Raw genomic sequence first — 22,135 nt, 5'->3', positions numbered from 1 at the left:
ATATCTGCGTCAGTTATGTTACGCAATTATTATACGCAAATGTCAATGATATCTACTCGGTAAGTTTGATAAAAACTTGAAGAATCGTTTCAAAGATTTTCATCATTCAAGTCTGATTTATTCAAGGTGAAGTAACTTGCGTATGAACTTAAATTTTCTTCTACATTCTTCTCACGATCGTATAGTATCCGCAACGTTATCTTTGACCTCGCTTTACATTGTTATTTTTCTGAACGTAAGGCGTTAGGGCCGAGCATTATTCAAAGCAGACTTTACTAATGCATTTTATGGTGCCGCGTAATATTTACGAGGCACAGGTGAACGCGAAAACGAAGGTAAGCACCTCATTGGGGCCTATTTTAATATTACTGTTAACAATTCTGTATCTCTAGCGGAGACCTCTAGATTTATATTTTTGAAGCAATTGTCCAAATCTAGAGGTATGAGACCTTTTTTTCATTACAACATTTTAGCACAGGACGTTAAAAACTATTTTACAATTACCAAATTAAAAATATAGTCGAGTGGAATATGTGAAATTCCCCATAAAAATTTTAACTTTAAATTAAATATTTATTTTATTGAATATCATGATGTCTTACTATTTTCATGGTCATATATTTTGAATTTATGAAAATCAAAGTAGTAAGTAGCATTTACAACACTGAAGCCAGTATGGATGTAGGGAATCCAACTGTGGGGGAGCGCCTGTGACTCCATGTTATCCATGTTACAATAAATGCAAAACATTATCTTGCGTAGAATGGCTAATGTACACTGGTATGTCACACTCGGAGATCCTCGGAAACACTTGGAAATGAACACGGTAAAGGAGGAAATCAAAAGAACCACCTTAACATACCGTTATACAACCTTGAGAACCATCGTAATGAATTGCCAAAACAGTTGACAATCTGCAGTTACAACAAAATGCTCAAACAAAAAGACATACTCGCGTTGGATTAATCTACATTACACTACTGTCATCGAGTATATAACCAGAAATAGAGACGAAATGTCATTTTATTTGTTTGAAAATTATTCTGCCATATCATTTACGGTAACAACTGAGCTCCGATTGGCCAGCCCGAATACGATACAATTAACGGGTGTCGTCAATTGTTTCACTTCAAATCGACCAGTCTAACTTGAGCTTTGCTATAATGGACGAAAATTGAAAAATTACATAATTTAATATTTCATTAGTCATTACCGATGAAATGTGATTCCGTTTGTTTTGTAATAAGATGTTTTGCTGTTTATCCCATACCACCGAATGGAACAGCTCCACATAATTAGAGATATTATCTTTATTACAATAAATACATAATATTTTTGGAAAATACGGGGACGTACACACAGGTCAGTTGTGGGCGCTGTACTATTTCAGCTTTCTGATTTGTGATTTCAGCGCAAACGAGAGTTGATATTTAAAAGTGATATCAGTACCATATGGCCGATGAGTTGCCAGGGATGGATGGCCCTTATTTTGTCTCTATTTCTGGTTATATAGTCGATGCAAAGTGTGCACATAAAGGGGAAGAAACTCAAAGTGGAGAGTTCACCTGCGTTGACATAACTGATTATCAGCACATATGCTAATAGTGGCACTGATTGCAAATGATTCACTACAAAAAGAAAGATATATATTTTAAATTCCACAAGTTTGTAAATATTGTTGAGTATCTTTATAAGTTTCTCACAGGTGAGCTGACAGCGAAAAAAAAAGTCATTTAACACTAATACAAAGCTCTGTAACAAACACATGAAGAAATTGGTAAGGTCTGTAAGGTGTGGATGGCAACAAACAGTTGTTCATGTACAGTCAGACCAAAGGAATTTATTTTTAAATTATATGACAATATTTCCACATTAGAAGTATCTAAATGCTTAAAAATAATTGTAACGAGCTCTTTCTCTTTCCTCCAGCACCCAAAGCTTTAAGAAGCCGTTCTATAATCCAAGTATTAAGAGTTATGCGTGACTAGGGATTTCAAACGTGTTTCCCCTATTTTCAGGGGCGAGTCGCGACCCGCTCTCTTCAGGGATTCCGTTCTGAAAAACCTCCATAAATATTTCTCACAGTATTTGTATCTTCCTTGGAGTATCGTTAGCCCACTGTTTCCTTTTTTGCTGTACAATCCTCTGAACAACTGCTCTTTTTTTAACAAAAAACATCCTACACAAATGTGTTGAACCAAAATTAAGCACATAACCCTTTTTGTAGTATTTACTTATATAATTTAAGAAAACTGTAAAGTAGCATGGCCCAAGGGCAGTTCGCAAGCAAAATAGTCATCGTTTTATATCCATTAGCTTTGATAAAATGAAAAATAACTGCGGCCATCTGTTTTAATTTCCAAATTCTCCTAGACCTCGCCGTTATGTGACCAATGAATTCTTGATACAAAAAATAAACGGAGTCTCTTAGAGTACTTTGTGATTAGGGTGTGTGTACATAAACTATGTTAGAATTTTATATCTTTTACATTAAAATTCAAACAATAATACAACGTATTCCGTGGTAACCTAATGGTTTGACCTATCAAACAGAGAGTTGTGGGTTCGAATCCGATCTTGCACCTTTGAGTTTCGGAATTTATGAGCGAAATTTAATTTAAAACTTATTTTTTTAGTGAAGGAAAACATCGTGAGGAAACCTGTACACGTCTGCAAAGCAATTTAATGATGTGTGTCAAATTCCTAATTCACTTTGAACCCGCGTGGAAACTACAGTCCAAACCCTCTCATTGTGAGAGGAAACCTGTACCCAGCAGTGGCGAGGCGTGACAGTTGTCTTTAGTAAAGTCGGAGCAAAACAAAACACACTTGCCTTAACAAGTGGCGCCTTGACGACAATTAAACATAACATAATATATTAGCACACAAGATACTAGTACACTTTATTTCACTGGTTAATTATTCTACACGTAAAATTGAGCACAAAATGTAGTAAATTACTTTGAAATATTTATAATATTTAGATTTTAAGACTTTCGTGGTTATTCACTAAATGATTATCACTAGTAACAGGTTTCTTACCACGGTATAACTTCTTTTTATTTTCCCGATATTTCGGAACGGTTGCACGCTCCATGGTCACGGGTTGACTGGACGGCGGCAGATGACAGCTTTATGGGCAGACATATCTGTCTACCCTCTTGCGCTGTCGACGACTACCTTCATCGCGATTTGTTGTGGCGTTACCATTGTCACTCACTTTTTTCACACAAACCACACTTACTGTATCCACACGCGAAACTGAACTCGAGGTGTTTTTGTTTTTATTACTGCACGCACTAAGAACCGGTGCTACAGAAGTCGGCTATAGCACAACATCTCACACAGACTGACACTAACCACTGGATCGAGTTGCATAGCCCCCAGGTACTCTCGACAGAACGTCACTACATACCACGGTTGGTACGAGAAGCCATCGAGATCACGAAGTACAAAACATTTAACCGTGATGATGGTTTTAAACTGTCCAGTGCATGGAATCCGGTCCTTAGTGCGTGCAGTAATAAAAACAAAAACACCTCGAGTTCAGTTTCGCGTGAGGATACAGTAAGTGTGGTTTGTGTGAAAAAAGTGAGTGACAATGGTAACGCCACAACAAATCGCGATGAAGGTAGTCGTCGACAGCGCAAGAGGGTAGACAGATATGTCTGCCCATAAAGCTGTCATCTGCCGCCGTCCAGTCAACCCGTGACCATGGAGCGTGCAACCGTTCCGAAATATCGGGAAAATAAAAAGAAGTTATACCGTGGTAAGAAACCTGTTACTAGTGATAATCATTTATTTATAATATTTGATAATTAACGAGTATAAAACGAGTTATATGGACGCCTCGCCACTGGTACTCAGCAGTGAAACTATATATACGCTAACTATTTTATTAATGGGTCTTTAAAGGAATATACATTTAATTCAATATATAATATATTTCAACCGATAGATCTATAATAATAATATTTATTTATTTTCCACATGCAGCATGTATATGTGAAATATTATTATCTTAAATGTCCTTTGCATATGATTGATTTGGCTCATCCATAACCTTGAATCCGGAACATAACAGTGTTGACTTGATGTACCCCCACCCAAGCGGAATATGCATAGGCGGTACACCCTATCAACAGTGCACTATTTCGCAAAATGGTTATTATCGCCGGCGGAACGAAATGGACTTCTAACTAAGAATCAGACACCATTGTAAAGCTATTGTATAAAATTAAAAGGTTAGTACTACAATCTACAATAAAACATTAACTCGTACAATGTCATTACAGTTTATCGCCGCTTTGGCGCGGTCCCAAAATAAATAGCCGCTATCAAACACCGATTACACAAACTGTTCACAAGCTCATAAACCAACAAACATTACGAAATCTCTGCTGTCAAAGAAAAATAAATAGGATATAAAATTTAACAGCTGTAGAGATCGTCTAGCGACAATAACGGCTACAGAAGAAATAAAGAAAGGATGTAAAATAGGTAAATAAATTACCTGAAACAATGTGATCGCAAGTATTATATTAACACGTTAGTAATAGCAGTATGTGTCAGCTCTATGTTTGACATGGAAAGTTGCGTACCTAACCTTAGAAATTTGAAGATATTAACCCTACCATAGGTGGACATTTATGAGGTCTGTAACAACAAACTAACTCTAAGCAACTTTAATTTAGTCAAAACAGATATCGTTGAAACACAAGGAATAAAATAGAAATACGCCCCAAACTCTTACAGTAAAACGTAAGAATGTTTGTGTTAGCACCAAAATTACTTAATAATTACTGGATGCCGTAAAAGAATTAAATTGTAAACAATTTAATATGAAATTGCATAATTTGTTAGTTACTCAGTGCTATTACAATATTGATTCTTTACTTGACAATATAAAATTTTAAAATTTAAGTAATGTATGTTTTTATGAAGATTATTTTTACTTCTAATTTTTTTATCAAATTCTAATTGTTATTTATGCTATTGAGTAAATGCATACTACTTCAAAAGTAAATCAAGAAGTGTGTAAAATATTCGCTAATAAATATCTTTATTCTTGTATATATCGGTGTATTTGCTAAGTTTCAACTTTGTACTTGAGTTTTAGAATTTGTAGAAGGGACTTTCTTAAAATAAATAGCTCTACTAAAAACAACAACAACTAGGACCCTACATTGTCTACCTATAGTGTATGTAATCGATAATACTGCCATGAATAATAACAATGAATCCTATAAGCCCAGGTGAGTAAACCTGCGTCCACATTAACGTTGAGCGTATAAATTTTACTGCATACGTTTCGGAGGTATCGAAATTCGAGCTTAATTGTCAATTTACGCCGTTCCCGTTTATGTGCTCGGAAAACATCTGGCCGTTGATTGCTTAACGTTTTTACGCGCACTTAGGAACTCCTGGCAGGTAACTTAAATAATACAATCGCAATGTGGAGAATTTATTCTGTTATTATATTTAAAGGCTAGGCTTAGCAAACGAATTTTTTGAGAGCTCAACGCTGGAATGCTGCAAATGAGCATTTACATTTCTAAAAATAATCTCAATTATAAATTTTTGAAAAAGCGCATTTGACAGCGGCTCGTAGTCGAAAATGCAAACTGCAGCTATTCTTGACTTAAATTCATCTGTTTCATTTAATAAGCAAGTAACACATTTTACTTCAGAGCTGTCAAACTTATTACCGTCTTTCAAAAACAAAGTACCTTGTCAATTTTTGCCGCCAAGCAGTCATGTGAGCATTACTGCTGCTGTTACAGACACATGAGAGTTATCAACTTAAGTCTCAGGCCCCTTAGATCTTGCGATATAAAGCTCTGAGTGGCACTACAACTGTCATGGATAGACGTGTTACTTGATATCATGAAAAATATCGATACATTTAGATGAGCTTCAGTTTCCAGATGTGGCCGAGCGCATTCTGCCTGGTTTTATCGATCCCCTTATGGCCTTTTATATACATCATGAATTTGCATTAGTAAAGTTTTTTCACTAATAGTCGAAGCTTGTTTTAATTCTCTGCCACTGGAAACGGTCTTAACTTATCAATAATTTATTAATTAACATCCTTTTAATGGTATGTTTAGTAGTGAAACCAAACAACTTTAGTTATGTATACCCCGCACAGTAAAAAATCAGGAATGCCATGGTAAATGCTCCTTAGGAAGCTACTCGCTCCAGAGCAGCTGTTTCTTTTTTGCAATTTCTGAAGGGTGCCCATACAAAACATTGTTCGGTTTCATACACTGAAAAAGATGCCCTCAAAAGGTTGTCAGCTAATAAATTAGGACCTTATTACTAAACAACAATTCACAATATTTTCGTCAAATATACGATTATGCTATTATGATAGTGTCAACGACTAGTTTGACAATAATAAACTGAAACTGAAATCGTCTGTTTTTTTCTTACTAATAACGAAGGAGAAAGATGCAATGAACTTAAAATTCATTTTGCAACTGCGCAAATTGACACCATTGTCGACTGTAAACTTTATCTCCTTGAGCTTGTCTCTATCAACATAAGTATATCATTACTTGGCAGTGGTGTCTCTTTTTTAAACATGCGTTATGTAACTGAGTGACTGATCTACAAAGGTATATTAATAAATTTATAAAACATTTAGAATAAAAATGTAAAATTGCGCTTAACCCATCACAAGTTCTAAAGACACACAGTGTTCCTAAGGATTTTGGCACTGCAGCGTCCTAGATCCACATCCTATTCTATCCTCCTCTCACTATCTATTTTAATTAAAATATTTTTTTTAAATATCAAAATTTATAAACATTTATAAGAGTATAAAAATTTATAAAAAACGCAGAATTTTTTTTAGACAACATCACATGCGTTGCTCTGATGACAAAGTAAGTAAGTAGCTAAAGCACTTGTGTTATGGAAATCGGAAACAACGACGTTGCAACAAACACCCAGACCCGAGACAATATGGAAATGTTAATTTTCTACACTGACCCGGCCGGGGATCGAACCCGGGACCTCAGAGACGGCGACTCCATGAAAACCGGTGCGCAAGCCATTCGACCACGGAGGCTGTCAAATATTTTATCTACAATATTCAAAGCACTTTCCCTCTATGTCGCATATCCTGTATATTTTTTTAGTTTTTACCGTACCCTTCTACGAAGTAACAAACTTGTTGTATTTTCATTTCAATCTTATCTTCGATTAATTTGAAAGCTTTAAAGATTCGACAGTACAATTATGTACCTACGTTGGATGTAGCAAACTCGGCTATGCCCAGATCGTAATCTTCATAGACGTGCCTAATGGCACCTTAGCTAACTCCATTAGTTGATTAGCTTTCTTTCTGATCGCTTTCATGTGCCGATTGCTATAGGTGAGTTGGGTTATTAGGAGAAATCGCGTAGGTTTACGTACGTTATAACTTCATTGCTAAACTTTATAATTTGATATGTAGGAGCTATTACTTAAGTTGTATATTGTTCAATTACAATGAGTATGGGCCGGGCACTGGTGTGGGATGACACGTGTACCGACACACTTGCCCCATCCCATGTCCAGCACGCCAGCGAGAGAGGACTGGCTCCGCAACTGAGCAGGCGGAAAGAATAATAAGTACCAGGACGTTGGCTCCGACTACCTGTTTACAGCCTTTGGAGTCAAAACCATTGGCCCGTAGAGTCCACGTGCCCTTCATCTGTACAAAATTTTATCAAAAAAATTACTAAACTGTCTGGGAAACCCAACGGCAGCTTCCTTGCCCAACGCATTAGCATAGCCATACAAAGGGGGAACACTGCCAGCATCTTGGGCACTTTTCCGCGAGAACCCAATTTTATTCATATAATTTAATCGTAGTTTTAGTTTCTGGTATTTAGCTTTTACTGTATTTTAACTATATATTTCAACTTATTGTCTAATAAAAACAAAATATATGAGCACAATAGCATTAGAGTGGTGGTAGCCTTGTGAGAGAACGGTCCCTAATGAAGAAGTTCACAGCTGGAACCATTGTAGTTACATGTATTTATAATTTTAATTCTAAATGAACATTTTTATGAATGTTTATAACCAGGGACCTGCATGCTGAAGACCCTTGATAAACGTGTCCCCAACCCACGTGGCGAACTATGACCTAAACCATCTGGGTAAGGAAACGCGTGGCAGTGAAACTTTTAAGTTAATAATGAAACACAGCAGTACAACAAAATTGTTAAAGATTTTTCCTTGAGGTAAATGACGTTGTACGTCTACGTTTTTTTTTTTAAAGATTGCATTAATACAAATTGAAAACAAGAAAAAGAAAAATTATTTATCTATATTGCTATCCGAAACTCGTATTAGTCCACACATATCCCTATGCGAAGTTTTCTAATAATGTACTGGTGAAAGCGAAACCGTGTCGCGCCGTCCTTCTGCTTTAGGGATTTTAAGTAACCGCATCCTGAGGGACATCTGAAGGGTTTGACCATACGACAAGCATTTCGAATTTATGACCCCAACTCTACATCCGTGAGAAGTGTGCCAAGGGGCGACCATGATCCTCAGTAAGAAACCATCTCTAGAAGAAGTCCTTAGAGCATATCGGTATTAATAGCTCAAATCATTCAACGTAATACTTAAATATGCATAGTAAAAGTAGAGCTCCTAGTGAAAGAGTTCGACTAGGAAAGTACTGCCAACTTACCTATTTTTGCCGCCAACCAGTAATGTGAACATTACTACCTTCCGGTTTTGCAGGGTAAGGTTGCTGGTGAAAGTACATCCACATTGGACTTGTCAACTTATGTCTCAGGGTGACAAGCGCAGTGGAAATAACCCTCAAATCTTTGCGATTAAAAGCTCTGAGTGGCACTGCAACTGCTATGAACAGGCGTGAGGCTTACCACAAGGCGCTCGACTTGTTCGTCCCATCGCTTGACATTGGAAAAAAAAATACATATAGAAATATGTAAATTCTCATTCCTGCGGAATAATTTTTGCCTTGTAAACCAATTTCAAATTGTCGTAAATATATACGCACAATATTTGAGAGAATACGCCTACCGCACTGTTTAAGTTTTCCACTGTACAGAATTCGGCATTTGAATAGTCCTGCGTTAGCTATTCAGCGCGTGACCCGCCGGCGGCCGCTGCTCCCTCGTAAATCAAACTCGCCATTCGCTTATGCATTATACAATTTTATTTGTGCGAGCTCGCTGAATAGGTAATAAACTATGGCAGGTGAAACGCTCGCGTCCGAATGCTACGAGAATTTGAAGCGTACGCAAATACTCGACGGTCATTTGCTGTGTATGGTAGTGCGACCATGTTTTTATTTACATTGAACTGTAATTATGGATTTCTTGACAATGATGATAGATTTTAACAGTGTCGTTGACATAAAGAGACATAGGAATATTATATCAGCAAAAATTTAGGAACAACGTTCATACAAAGAGTGCACGGATGTAAAATCTTACACACCATAAACCACAAAAGTAATGTCTAATGTAAAATGGGCGTCATAGTGCACATTAGTTTTCTCGAGGTCTGTTCATCTCGCAGAGCGGCGGAGCAGAAAATTCACTCCTACCCTCGTTCCACACGTGGCTGCCCGCGTCTCAGACCCGCCAAGGTCTAATCCCCCTACTTATTTAATTACTACATTAAATTTGCATTTACCTACGAAACGTATGCTTTTAAATTAACTCCTCTGCTTACTTTGTACTAAAGGACAGCAAGCTATTCAGCAAACATTTCTTCCAATTATGCTTATATGAAGTATGATGTTGTAATATTGTCATAATTACGAGTAAATGAATGAACATATTATTAACGGATTTCAATTAGTGACAATGTCAGCCAGGACTGCATTCCGATTTTTCAACCATTTAATTGGTGTTATCGGTGATTTATTCTGCACAATTCATATTGTCTGATCAACGTCGATGTTAATGAAATGGGAAGTGAAATGGTTGTAATTACATCGCTCGTATTTGCTGCATTGTCGGCGGCAGAGGGCGCGAGCCATCGCGAAATCACCTGGCATTACCCTGCGAAAATATTCCGACAAATGGGCCCATTTGTTCAAGTACCCACGATAATAACTCCCCTAATTGCGATTACCGGAATTTCACATAATAACATCATTTACGAAAACCGTGCTGGTAGAGCGTCAGTAATATTTCCTTGCTGTTTTGCGGCAGTGATTCTTGAAAATGACAACAGAATATAAATCATATATTCATAATATCATTGACCTGGCGTAGGCGTAATAGATAAAGCTATGAATTGTCCAATCTCCTTTGTAAACTTGGCAAATAAGTAAACAACACTAATCAGGCGAAGAAAATGGGGCTTAGCGTATTCGTATTTCAGAGGAAAAATAAAAATAAATAATTAGAGCTAAGACAATTTTGCGACCGTGGGTTTAAACAGGCTTTACACTGCCGACTTACCGCTGCCATGCCAGTTGGAAACGTCGCTGCAGAATTCGTGCTCATTAATGTGCCTAATATTGTTCCACAATTAAATTTTATTAATTGTAGTACACGACTAATTATAATATTATCATTGTGTGTATAAAATAATCTATTCAAAACAAAGTTATCTTTCATATTGTAAACTTTTTTTTATATATAATACCAAGTAAAGGGACGAACAAGTCGTGCCGCTTACCACCCAGGCGATAAGCGACTTGCCTATCCATAACAGTTGCAGTAACTGAATAAAATATTTAGTAAAGTCACATTTTTTTATACCTTGGAATACCGTGATTTCTAAGACGTATAAGCAAAAACTTTAAAAAAATATTTATCATGTTTATTAATAGTTTTATTTTATTTTACTAACATATTTTAAGTAAGAAGACATCGTTTGTCAGTATAGGTTGTGCGCGTAGCGGACCATCAGCAAGTGTAAACCCGGCATTAGCAAGGCTCCACCGCCATTCGGCCATCTGTCTTTATTAGCGAGGATTCCAGCACCACGCGACAACCCACAAGCTGCTTCCACTCTTTGTTCTCACTCGCAACTACCAAATGTCCTGAATTAATCATTCCAAGCTGTTTTACCCAATGTTTACGTGCCCTACTTTTAGCCACCTCGCAGTCAAGGCCTTTATCGCTTCATAAGTTATTTATTGTTTCATGTTGATCATGTGTTGTGTTTTAGATAAATAAAACATTCACAGCGTTATCGAAAATGTAAACATGTCCTTAAACTAAATCTAGTGAAACAAGTTGCAAATTTTGTGCAATATTAATTTACTTAATAATTGTACATTTATAGACCGAGGACAACATCACGACTTCATTCATTACACAATAACAAATATTTTCAATCACCAGGTACTTTCAGAAAATAACGCAAAGTCGCGTGTATTGAGTGTGTTCTTATATCTTATATAGAAAGTTTTGCGCACGGTCGCGCAGGCCCTGAGGACACATCGTACTTTGTTCTTATACAAAACTTTAAGAAGTTGGTTAACAGATGTTCTCCGTGACTTTTGTCTCAGAGTCCTTACATTGTGATACCTTGTGAGCGAGTGTTTTTGTATCAATGTTGTTTTTCGGTAAAATATTAGCGGCATGGTATGTCTAGCATTTATTGCTTGCCAGTAATTGCAAAAAAATACGTCTCGATTAAGAAACGAGACATTGTTTTACCCTTTCATGTACTTTAGTAAATAAAGAAATAAATAGATAACCTTTAAGACATAAAACATTTCAGATCCAGGATATTATTTAGCCAGGAGAAATGGGCAGACAAAAACAGTTTACATGAAGTGAAAGAGGCCGGTTGCAAAGCTGATCGCAGCTCGTCGCGGCAGCTGGCGCAAACTCGGTCTGGAAATACTGTCCAGACGTGACTTGCCGATATTGCATCATTCTGTTCCACATCTCGTCACACGTGCATTGCACGGTAAAGCTCGAAACCACACAGCTTGGATTTTTCCTGGAGTATCTAATTTAGGTGCAATTGTACTACTTAGAAGAGATACGTTTAAATGTGTTTATTTCCATTGTACAACAGGGTTTTCCGATAAAGAAAAAAATATTAATAATAAAGCCGCCTGTTTCCCTTTCGTTTTTATGTGTAGTGTAATTCTGCCACACACACAATTTAAACTATACATTTTTATAACTGTCACTACTTTTGAGGACTCTCTGCTGGACATCACTAGTATCATAAATAGGTACCTATAGTAAGAAATGTGCGTATACGAATAGCTTGTTATAAAACAAAATATTAAATCTAAAAACTCTAAATGCAATGATATTGTTTAAATGCCATATGTCCATATAAACCAATAAATAATTGTAATAAAAACTTTTAAAATTCATTATAAAAATATGTCCTGAATATAATATTATTAAAAAAAATTAACAATAGATATTTTGCTTATATGATACATTAAATAGATATTTGAGGCATATTTTAATGTATTATTTTATTTATTTAATGCCATGCAAGTATTTGTTATTAATCTTAAATAAACACTATATGCGATAAAATGGCAAATTTTATCATAATTATTGTTTATGATGCTTTATTTAAGTTTTTCTACTCCTGTGGTTTAATCTGCCGACTATAATTTCACAATATTATAAAGGCACTCTTTTTAGTTCCTAATCAAAATGCTATTGTCTTTTTAGTTCCTAATCAAAATGCTCTCGCCACTGAAAGCTGAGCTAAAGATGTAATTAATAATAATAATAACGCACACACACAAATTTAAGTTCTGTACACAGAACTATAATGTATTAAAGTACGGTACGCAGAACTATAATGAGTTTCAAAAAAAGAACGTCCTATTTTTGCCAATTAAAAATACCAATTAGGACGCCACTCAAACGCGATATTGCCTCCTGATTGGTTAAATAAAAGTCTTGTAACCGGGCCATAAATCTTCTTAACAATAAAAAATTATTGGTTAAAATATTATGCGGTACTTGGACAGTTTTATCCTATATCTATATGAAGAGGCTGGATGGTGGTACGTTTGCCTACCCTAACAAATAGGGTAAAACTTAGAATAATAACGCATAGAATGATAGTTTCATATCAAACGAACTGTCACAAGTGAGGCAAAAATCAAATTTATGTAAGCTAGTTTTAGTAGTAGGTTAATTTTCGGTTTTAGTGAATATTTATATAAAAATACAAGTTGAAACGCGTTACTTCCTTGTGGAACGTGATGTTAGTATCTATTTTATGTTTGTCTGACGTATTTTTACACTCATTTACCGCACATTTCGTTATTTTTAGCTAAAATTCTTTATCTGTTTGCGGTGCAAGTTGACCTTGAGCACTGAAGGCCCGCCCGCTCGTGTAGGCCCTTCTGGCGCGCTTCAATTTGCCTCACTTAGCGTGTGCGGACTGGGTTTCTATGCGTTATTATTCTAAGGGGTAAAATTTATTTAAAAAAATTGTATTACTTAACATGGATTGTTAACAAAATATATATCAAAAAATTGATTCTGTTTCACAATTTTATTTACTCGTAGAAAAATTATGTATGCAATGATTACATAATTATATGTCTTAAAATCTCGTATCTATTACTTAGGCCACTACTTAGACCACGGCCTAAACACGGTACTTGACTTTAAAAACCCTCATAAAATTATGCAATGATTGAATAAAATAGTATTATTTAGTTGTTGCATTCGTGTTACATTATTTTTAAAATAAATATCGATTGATTTAATTTATTTTACGTCTCGAGAAAAAGGATCAATCATTAAAAAAGATGACCGTTTAGATTTTGCCTGCTGCTTTTGCATATTTAATAGGATCGTTTAAACACAAGCCAAAATAAATTGTCCTTGTAACTCTGCCAGCAGCAGCAAGTCTACTTATTGCAACGATGCTAAAAGGTACTGACTATATTGAGTTCCTAGGCTTTCGCAATTCTTACACATAGAAAATAAAACTATTTTTTCGGGTCTTAGTCGCGTATATTTGTTTTTTAGAACAAATCAACGTTTCAGTCCCTTTAAGGTCCTATGTTGGCTATAACCATGGGACCTGTAAAGGGCCCAAAACGTTGGTTTGTTTCAAAAAACCAATACCTATATATGGTTTATAAAAATAGTTTCATTTCCTAGGTACTGATTACGCTGGTAGCTACTGTAGGATGTTTAGATTTCCGATTTCCATGACATATAAAGAAACAAGGATTTTTCGTGGGTTTTTCATTGTTATATTTACAAGTATTATATAGATCTTATATTGGAGGTTCCAAATATGTAATGTAAAAGAAGAAAAAATTTACTCACATTATAAATTAGCACTGCAGAGTTATTACGTGGTTGCAATAAAATATTTGCGAAAATTTGTCACTCTAGCCATTACTCTAGCCAACTACTTATAAAAATATGTTATATATATATTATATATACATTTAAATTACCTTACGTTGTTGCTAGATTTTATAGGTAATTCATTAATATTGTGATTTTTTCACAAAACCAGACAAGTATCTACTATTCAAAAAAACTCTCTCGTGTAATGGAAATCGTGCCCCGCGGCCCCTGGGACATCGCGGATCCCCTGTACAAAAGGCCCAACAAAAAGGTCCTGCCGTCACATGAACATTGTAAAACTTGCCTCCATACTTACGTCCGCACCCTCAAACAAATACCAGCTCTACACCACGGGAATTAAGCCCAATGTCTACTTACACATCTATTTTGTTAGAGTTTTTTCCAATCCGATAATGCGACCTTAGCGCCGGGATCATGGTTTACTACAAATTGTATTAGAGTAGTAGATTTAACTATTTATGCGGTTTTCGCCCGGTCCGTAGAGACTCCCGAACACGCTAAGTCAGAAACAAGTAGCTTTAAGTTTTTATATGTTTGTACACTCACTGTTTGCTCGGCTACTCTTGTTGCATAAGTTAAAAGAAACTATGAACAGCAAAGTAGTTTTATATGTGTAAGCATAGTTACTTTTGAAAAATAGTGAAACTAATACTCCGGGGAAGTTTTGTTTTGTAAGAATTATTCACTTTTATTAAGTACGTAAATAAGTAAAGTTAATGCTACTAGAATGTTTACCTTTATTTCAAAACTCCTGAGCGTGATTTATTGACTTATGAGTTCGTTCTATTCCAATTAGTAATTGTCTGCAGAATCAATAACCCTCAGAGGTAATTAGAGGCAAGAAATTCCGCGTAGCCGCATCGAGTACACCTCCAGCAGAGCCTCGAGTACACCTCGTGCGTTACGCATTCCTCAGATATCGAATGATCTCGAACTATATCACAACTAGTATTAAATTTGTATACGTATACATACAGGCTTTGAATGTTTATTTATTTGTCAACAATTATATGACTATACGCGTTTGCGTTATTAAATTATGTATTCTAATAAATTATTTCGTCACAATTTACTTTTCTTCTTTTTTCTTCATCAACTCTCGAGTAGGTCACGGAGAGATCAATTTCAGCTCCATTATTGAGTAAGGTGAACCACACAATAGAATAGTATTATCTCCGCAAAATCCTTGTATCAAATCTAAAAATCGCATCGTATTGTTGTCTTTTGTGTTCGGGTTCGCATTCGTTTTCCATCGCACACCATTATTCACATTAAGTGGACAGATCTCGGGTCAGATCCAGGCACAAGAAAAGCACAAAAAGTGCCCGCTTTATCCGAGCATGATAAATCTACTTCAAATCCGAGAATAGCGTCTTTTATGAAGGAAATTGAAATAAACCGACCGTGCGGATAACGGCTAAGTAAGATCAGGAGCCTTTTAGAATATATTGGTGAATCATTTTCATTCATCAAGACCTCGCTCTGCTTAATGCATCGGGTCTGTACGGTATATTTCAATAAACTTGAAAAAAACTGAAGGTTAACATGGAGCTCGTTGGATATTGGTGGTAAATGTTTTACAACGATCTCGAAATTCCTGCAAGTATCTATAAGTATATCCATTCCTGCTATACAATGATACAACAATTTTCATGACCTATCAAATTTGGGAAAGGCATCATTTTCTTGTATTTTTCTACAAAATGTCCAAAAGATATTCCTTTTTATAGTGGCGGGGCAGAAATCGAGCGTGAAATGGTTACCAGGAGAGCGGTCGTCTCGCGAACAAACGAAATAGCTGATGGCCGAGCCGCCCGCCAGGCGTTAGGCGGAAAATTGGCTACCTACCCTGAAACACGTTGTGAGATTCTTTGTTACTACCTATTTGTTTTTAAGTTGATATTATAGTTGTCTGCGTTAGATATCATATTATTTACTGAAAAATTTACTTATTTAAATGCACAAACATGTACACTTATGTGCTAGTAGTTTCTTCTTTCATTAACATTTATTTGTATTGTGCGAAAATATTTAAGAGAGAAGTCATTCAAGTATTTGCAGCGGTGTGGTATAAGGGTAATAAGATTTGATATAAAATCTCTGCATCAGTATTGCCTCCGGCAACCAGAAAACAATCCTGCTTGAACCGCAACGAACTGAAGCGCCATAAACTCTCGACCGTTATGATTTCTATCACCGAAGCTAGCTTTGCTCCCTCCACTTTATGGACGACGTTCTCTTATATTTTTACTACCCATCAATAACGATATGATTGGATGCGCGAAACTTTTGATCAAACATAGTTATCAAAATATCCGTTGAATTTATAAAAGTAATAAAAAAAATACACACACCGTGTTCTCTACTGTACCGACAGTCCTATGCCTGAAATATAATTAATACACACAGTGTATTAAAATTGGATACTCATAAGGAATAACGTGTCAACCAACATGATCATAGTTTTGCGAAAATGGCACCTAAACATTTTTTCGGTGTTTCTGATAGTTTGTTCTAAAATTTACTTGTAAAATAAAAATTTTTGCTGTTGTCACCTCAGGAATGACAAATTGTTGTTATTTAGTCTTATAATTCCCCAACAACAATAAGCACAGTAGCAAAAATTTTCATTTTACAAGTAGGTAAATTTTAGAACAAACTACCTACCAAAAACAACGTACACGTTACTGTTTTTCAGAATCCAATCACGATTAATAATAATAACAAATATGTCCCAGACAACCACACCAATTACCTGATCTCAAACTAGGGAATTCCCTGAAGTTCTTTTCCCAAATAGGTCCTACAAACGCCCACAGTGTAAACCGATGAACCACTGACGTCGTCAAACTACACAAAATACATTAATTAAAATCATGTTCATAAATAAAATATTATTAAAACAGTTTAAAGAAACGGATACGAATATGATTGGATTGTAATTAGGATATGTAACAAGCGCGTAATAGCTTTCAAAGCAAGCAAAGTACTCGTATCTACGTAAGTGCTAAGTACTACATCTAAACTCAATATATTATAAGCCCGAAAGTAATTCTGTCTATTCCGTTTTCTCGCTTAAACCGCTAAACCAATTTTGATGAATTTTGATTGGAAGGTAGATATGACCTAGGAGAAGAGTAAATTTTAAAGCTATGCAAATTGGTATAGTACAGTGGGCTACTCGAAATACTTATTCTACGCAGACGAATCCGCGGGCACCAGCTAGTAATTACATAAACAAAACGCTCTAAAGTTTATCATGTCTCGAAAGTGAAATAAGTTAATCCATACGCACAAGAGCCATTTAGAACCTCAAACTTATTTACCTACCATGTCTTCTTTAAAAAAACTCCAAGCTCATTGCATGACAGAAACTATACACTTGTAGAAATATGTCAAACATTTTTTAACGGCTATTGTTTTTTTTCAATATTTATTCGAGTTTATATTAATTTTAGATGATTATAATGTTTATATCAATGCTATGATTATTTACGAGTGGACATAAGTTGTGGGTAGCGGCAAGGACTGTCAGATATGGAAGGCCACGTCGGCGATTGCAAAGATTCATGTTCATACAGTAAACTTAATGATGTGGCTGCCGAAAAGATGCGTGACGCCCTCACCGCAATAGTCCAAGAAATTAAAAGGTTATTGCTTTATTACCGACATTTCATTATTACAATTCCATTGCACATTCATAAATATTGTAATCAGCAATCTCCAAGCTCAATCTGCCTACATGCTTTTCTGTCACCCATACCCAATTGCAAACTACTTGAAATAAAATTTTATTTAAAATTAAGTAGCAATAGAGCTCCTTGTGAAAGAGTTCGGCCAGGGAACTAGGTACCTATTTCTTACCTATTTCTGCCGCCAAGCAGTAATGTTAGCATTACGGTGTTCCGGCTTTGAAGGGTAAGTGTGTTGGTGAAATTACAGGCACATGGGACTTATCAACTGATGTCTCAGGGTGACGGGCGCAGTGGCAGTGCCCCTCAGATCAGTGGTACTGCAACTGTTATGGACAGGCGTATAGCTTACCATCAGGCGCACGACTTGTTCGTTCCGTCACTTGAAATTATGAAAAAAAAACAGAACCTACTTAGTCGTTTGTCATATAAATTTGAAAAAGGGCTCATTCATAAATAACTTAGTGTCAAGGTTTCATTTATTGTTTTTGACGACATTTCGTTACACACATCAGCATCCTCTACCACACCACCAAATCTGTCATCACCATAAATATTTTTTACATTCGTTTGTAAACACGGCTGCTATCTAGTTCTTGATCCAGTTAAAGATTTGTGACACACAAAGAGCACTTCATGGCTTAAATCTCGCAAAACGCATCTAAATCTTTGTGCATCTTCGTCTAGTCTGTACCTGATATTCTCATCACTAACTCGTCTATTAGTAACTTGCCGTAGTCCGTTTCGTAACGTTGCCTACAGATTTGCTCGATTTTTTTGACGATCGAGTTGTATGATTATACAAAATCGACAATCGATCAATTACACAAATTAAATGCAACAGACAATCGACAACGTATTTAGTGTTAAACGATATGTGGAATTTTAATTATTCATAAGCACCGACAAGATGGTTCGATTTTAACCTTTATATTTATCAATTGCTAAGAAATAATAGTAACGATCGTCAAAAATCGAACAATATTTCGAGCTTCGTTTCGAGCTTGTATGTAAGTACCTTAACATACACGTCGTATAGAAACACTTTCGGTGCGCAGATTTTCACTTTCCGAATTTCAAAGGCACTTTTAGAGTGTTTTTTGCAAAATTCATTTTTCTTTCGGTTTTAAGGTCTCAAATGTACAAATAATGTCAATAATTGTTAAAATATATAAGTTAATAATAACAACACAGAAATATATAAGTTAATAATAACAACAAAACCTATATTTTAGGTTCCATGAATGAGATTACGGTAACACGAGTGATTTTCGCATAAATCTAAACTATATATTTAGAGACAGACGGCACAGTAATGATTATTTATAACATTCATTATAACACACATTTTGTCGTTCACAAAGGAACATTTAACAAGTAACAAACATTTTAATATCACTTCTTGAAACAAAATCCTTCACAGCTGTGTAAGGCCATCTATCTAAATAAGTATTTTGTTAATGCCTTTTAATCTTTATTGTACATCAATATATCATCATCATCATCACCATCATCATCATCATGATCACCATCATCATTATCATTACCATCCATATAATCATCACCATCATCATCATCATAGTCATCTGACGATGATAACTGTTACACTTAAAGTAACTGTTTGAATTAAAAGTAGATACGCATGAGAGCGACAAGAATGATAATTGGATACATTTTTAATTGTCAAGGTCGTAGAATGTTCTAACCGTTATAAAAGTGCGTGGATTTTAAAGTTCCCTTCAAAAATAAATAGATTTCTCACAGATGGCACTACGAAAGTCGTTAAAACCAAAACCACAAGGAACAAATCTGTTTTTACAACCTTTAAAATCTATATAAATATAGTGTGATTTTTGGACGCCTTACTCACATATAGTAATAATTTATAGATATCAAAGCAGATGTCCTGAGAATGATGAACATGTCAGTGAACTGGAAACATGTATAATAAAACTTAAAACAAAGAGGAAACAAGTGAAAATTCTAAAAGAAAACCTCAAATCAACATGCAGTAAGTACAGCCACTACCTACTGACATCTACTAATAATTTGATTTTTGCGTCTTTGCTTATGAGAAATAAATAGTAACATGACACTTCTCCTGTACAATTTATTAATTAAAATCACCTTGTACTGTCCAATTAAGTAAATAATTCATATGTTAACTCGTGTAATTCTATTACAGTGGTTGCAAAAACTGTAATAAACGCAAAAAAGAAAGAAATTAAGACTCTCAATGACAACTTGATGGCCGCTAAAAATAACTCCGAAGCTTTGATTAAGACAAACAATGAAATTTCAGAGGCTGTTAACAATTTAACTGCTTGGAATCACACCTTAAATGAAAAATATTTACATTTAGTAAATTTTGTTAACCTAGGTTACAAAGAGTTACAAAAAATGAGAGATGAAAACTTGGTGGACATGCCTGCAGTAATGCAATTAAAAGAAATAATGGTAGGTTGTGGTCAATATTACGCAGACTTCTGCAACGAACGCCAAAAAAATACGCAACTAGAGCAAAAGAATCGCTTTCTAACTAACAAATTACGTATTTTGGAGAACAATTTGCTAAATGTCTCAGAAGAACTAAACAAGGTACAATTCAAGGAAAAAAAACAAAAATCAAGAGCTAATCAATTGAAAGAAAAAACCCAGAACATCGGTGTCTCCGGTTTAGAGAATAACTTTGAGAAACAAGCTCTTGTACCGAGAATTTCATTTCATAAACCAGGAGGAGACATGGAGCAAATGGTATCGAATAGACTGTCGGTTACTGGATCAGCGTCATTGAATTTGTCTTCGCATTTGTCTCTAGTGAAGAATTTACTAAATGATCAAGATACAATGTTACGAGATCTAAAAAAACTTTCTGACGAACTTAGTATTAATGGATAAAACAATATTTAGTCTCACCACATTATATTGATATATCCACATGCACTTGCTGTTTGAAATGTGATTATTGATATCTAAAAAAAATGTGCGTTGTTGGACAATTTTATTGAATTAAAATTAAATTTGCCATAGTTTTTTTAAATGCTTTTTCTTAAGTTTGCGTACCTACTGACTACTGATATAATATCGACTATAATAATCTTCTCCCCGAGTCAAAATTAACTTGTTAGACAAACCAAAAAATACAATATTTGATTATTTGCTGGATTTCATTACTAACCATTTACAGGTGTCTATTAAGTCGACGACGTCAACCCGGACGGAGATGTCAAGGAGGTCATGACCTACAGAAAGCCTATGGTACTATATATAATATTTTCAACGGTTTTTTTTTTGAAGATTTTTTTATTAGATATATACACATTATGATTTTTACTTTTCTACACCTTTGGACGCGACTGTACTCAAACATAATTGTCTTTTTCTATATTTCTTTTTCTTTATATTATCTTAAATCAATCTGCTTTTTAATTAACTACGTGCTCAATTAAAAATGTCACTAAAAATATTTTAAACATACCAAGAAGTACGAAAAAGAACCATTTTTTCAAATTACTTAATGTTTAAAAAAAATTAAAAATGTGTGACACGCCATCTGCACTTAATTGTAAAAACTTGTCTACTTATTCATATAATTACTAAAAAAGTACGCAAGTACGGACAACAGCGCATCAGACTACACATTTTTGTTCGAAAATCGCCTCCAGTGCAACGGAACAAGATACGTCAATGTGTAGCTTGATGTGCTGTTGACGTACCTATCTATTTTACTTCTGGTTTTATTCAAAATTTAATCACACAGGTCGATATTATTGCAATAAATGGGATGTTTGCTAAAGTGTGAATAAACTAATTTTTTGTGATTTCAGTGTCTAAGATGGTTTGTACTACTGTAGCGGTGGTTTCTAATTTTAAATCAAGGACTAAAACATTTGAAAATTAAAACTGTTATTTTTTGGAACAATTGCAATTATTATACAGTTTTCACAGAAAATGTACGTGTTATAAAATCCTTAATTCAAAAAAACTGTTGGGAATATTACCACAGAACCATGGACTTTTTTTTACAGATCCTTAACATCCCCGTCCCGGCTTGCCGTCGACTTAATAGACACCCTGTATAGGTAGTGGGGTTGCATTGTGATGCAATTCATGAGATGCATAGCT

The 22,135-nt window shown here is 35.2% G+C and overlaps 1 protein-coding gene across 1 annotated transcript; it reads left to right on the top strand.

Annotated features, from left to right (window-relative positions):
• The first annotated feature begins 4,105 nt into the window (after positions 1 to 4,105).
• On the top strand, positions 4,106 to 20,960 carry LOC113235254. Its single transcript, XM_026470890.1, has 5 exons — positions 4,106 to 4,244; positions 16,049 to 16,179; positions 17,777 to 17,968; positions 19,900 to 20,021; positions 20,196 to 20,960. The coding sequence occupies exons 3-5, from the start codon at positions 17,856 to 17,858 to the stop codon at positions 20,906 to 20,908; spliced, it is 948 nt and encodes a 315-aa protein (XP_026326675.1). The 5' UTR covers positions 4,106 to 4,244; positions 16,049 to 16,179; positions 17,777 to 17,855; the 3' UTR covers positions 20,909 to 20,960.
• Positions 20,961 to 22,135: the final 1,175 nt, after the last annotated feature.

Source organism: Hyposmocoma kahamanoa, unplaced genomic scaffold (assembly GCF_003589595.1).
Source record: "Hyposmocoma kahamanoa isolate Upper Pololo Valley unplaced genomic scaffold, ASM358959v1 87, whole genome shotgun sequence".
Taxonomy (NCBI): domain Eukaryota; kingdom Metazoa; phylum Arthropoda; class Insecta; order Lepidoptera; family Cosmopterigidae; genus Hyposmocoma; species Hyposmocoma kahamanoa.
This window is presented reverse-complemented; position numbering and strand designations above follow the sequence as displayed.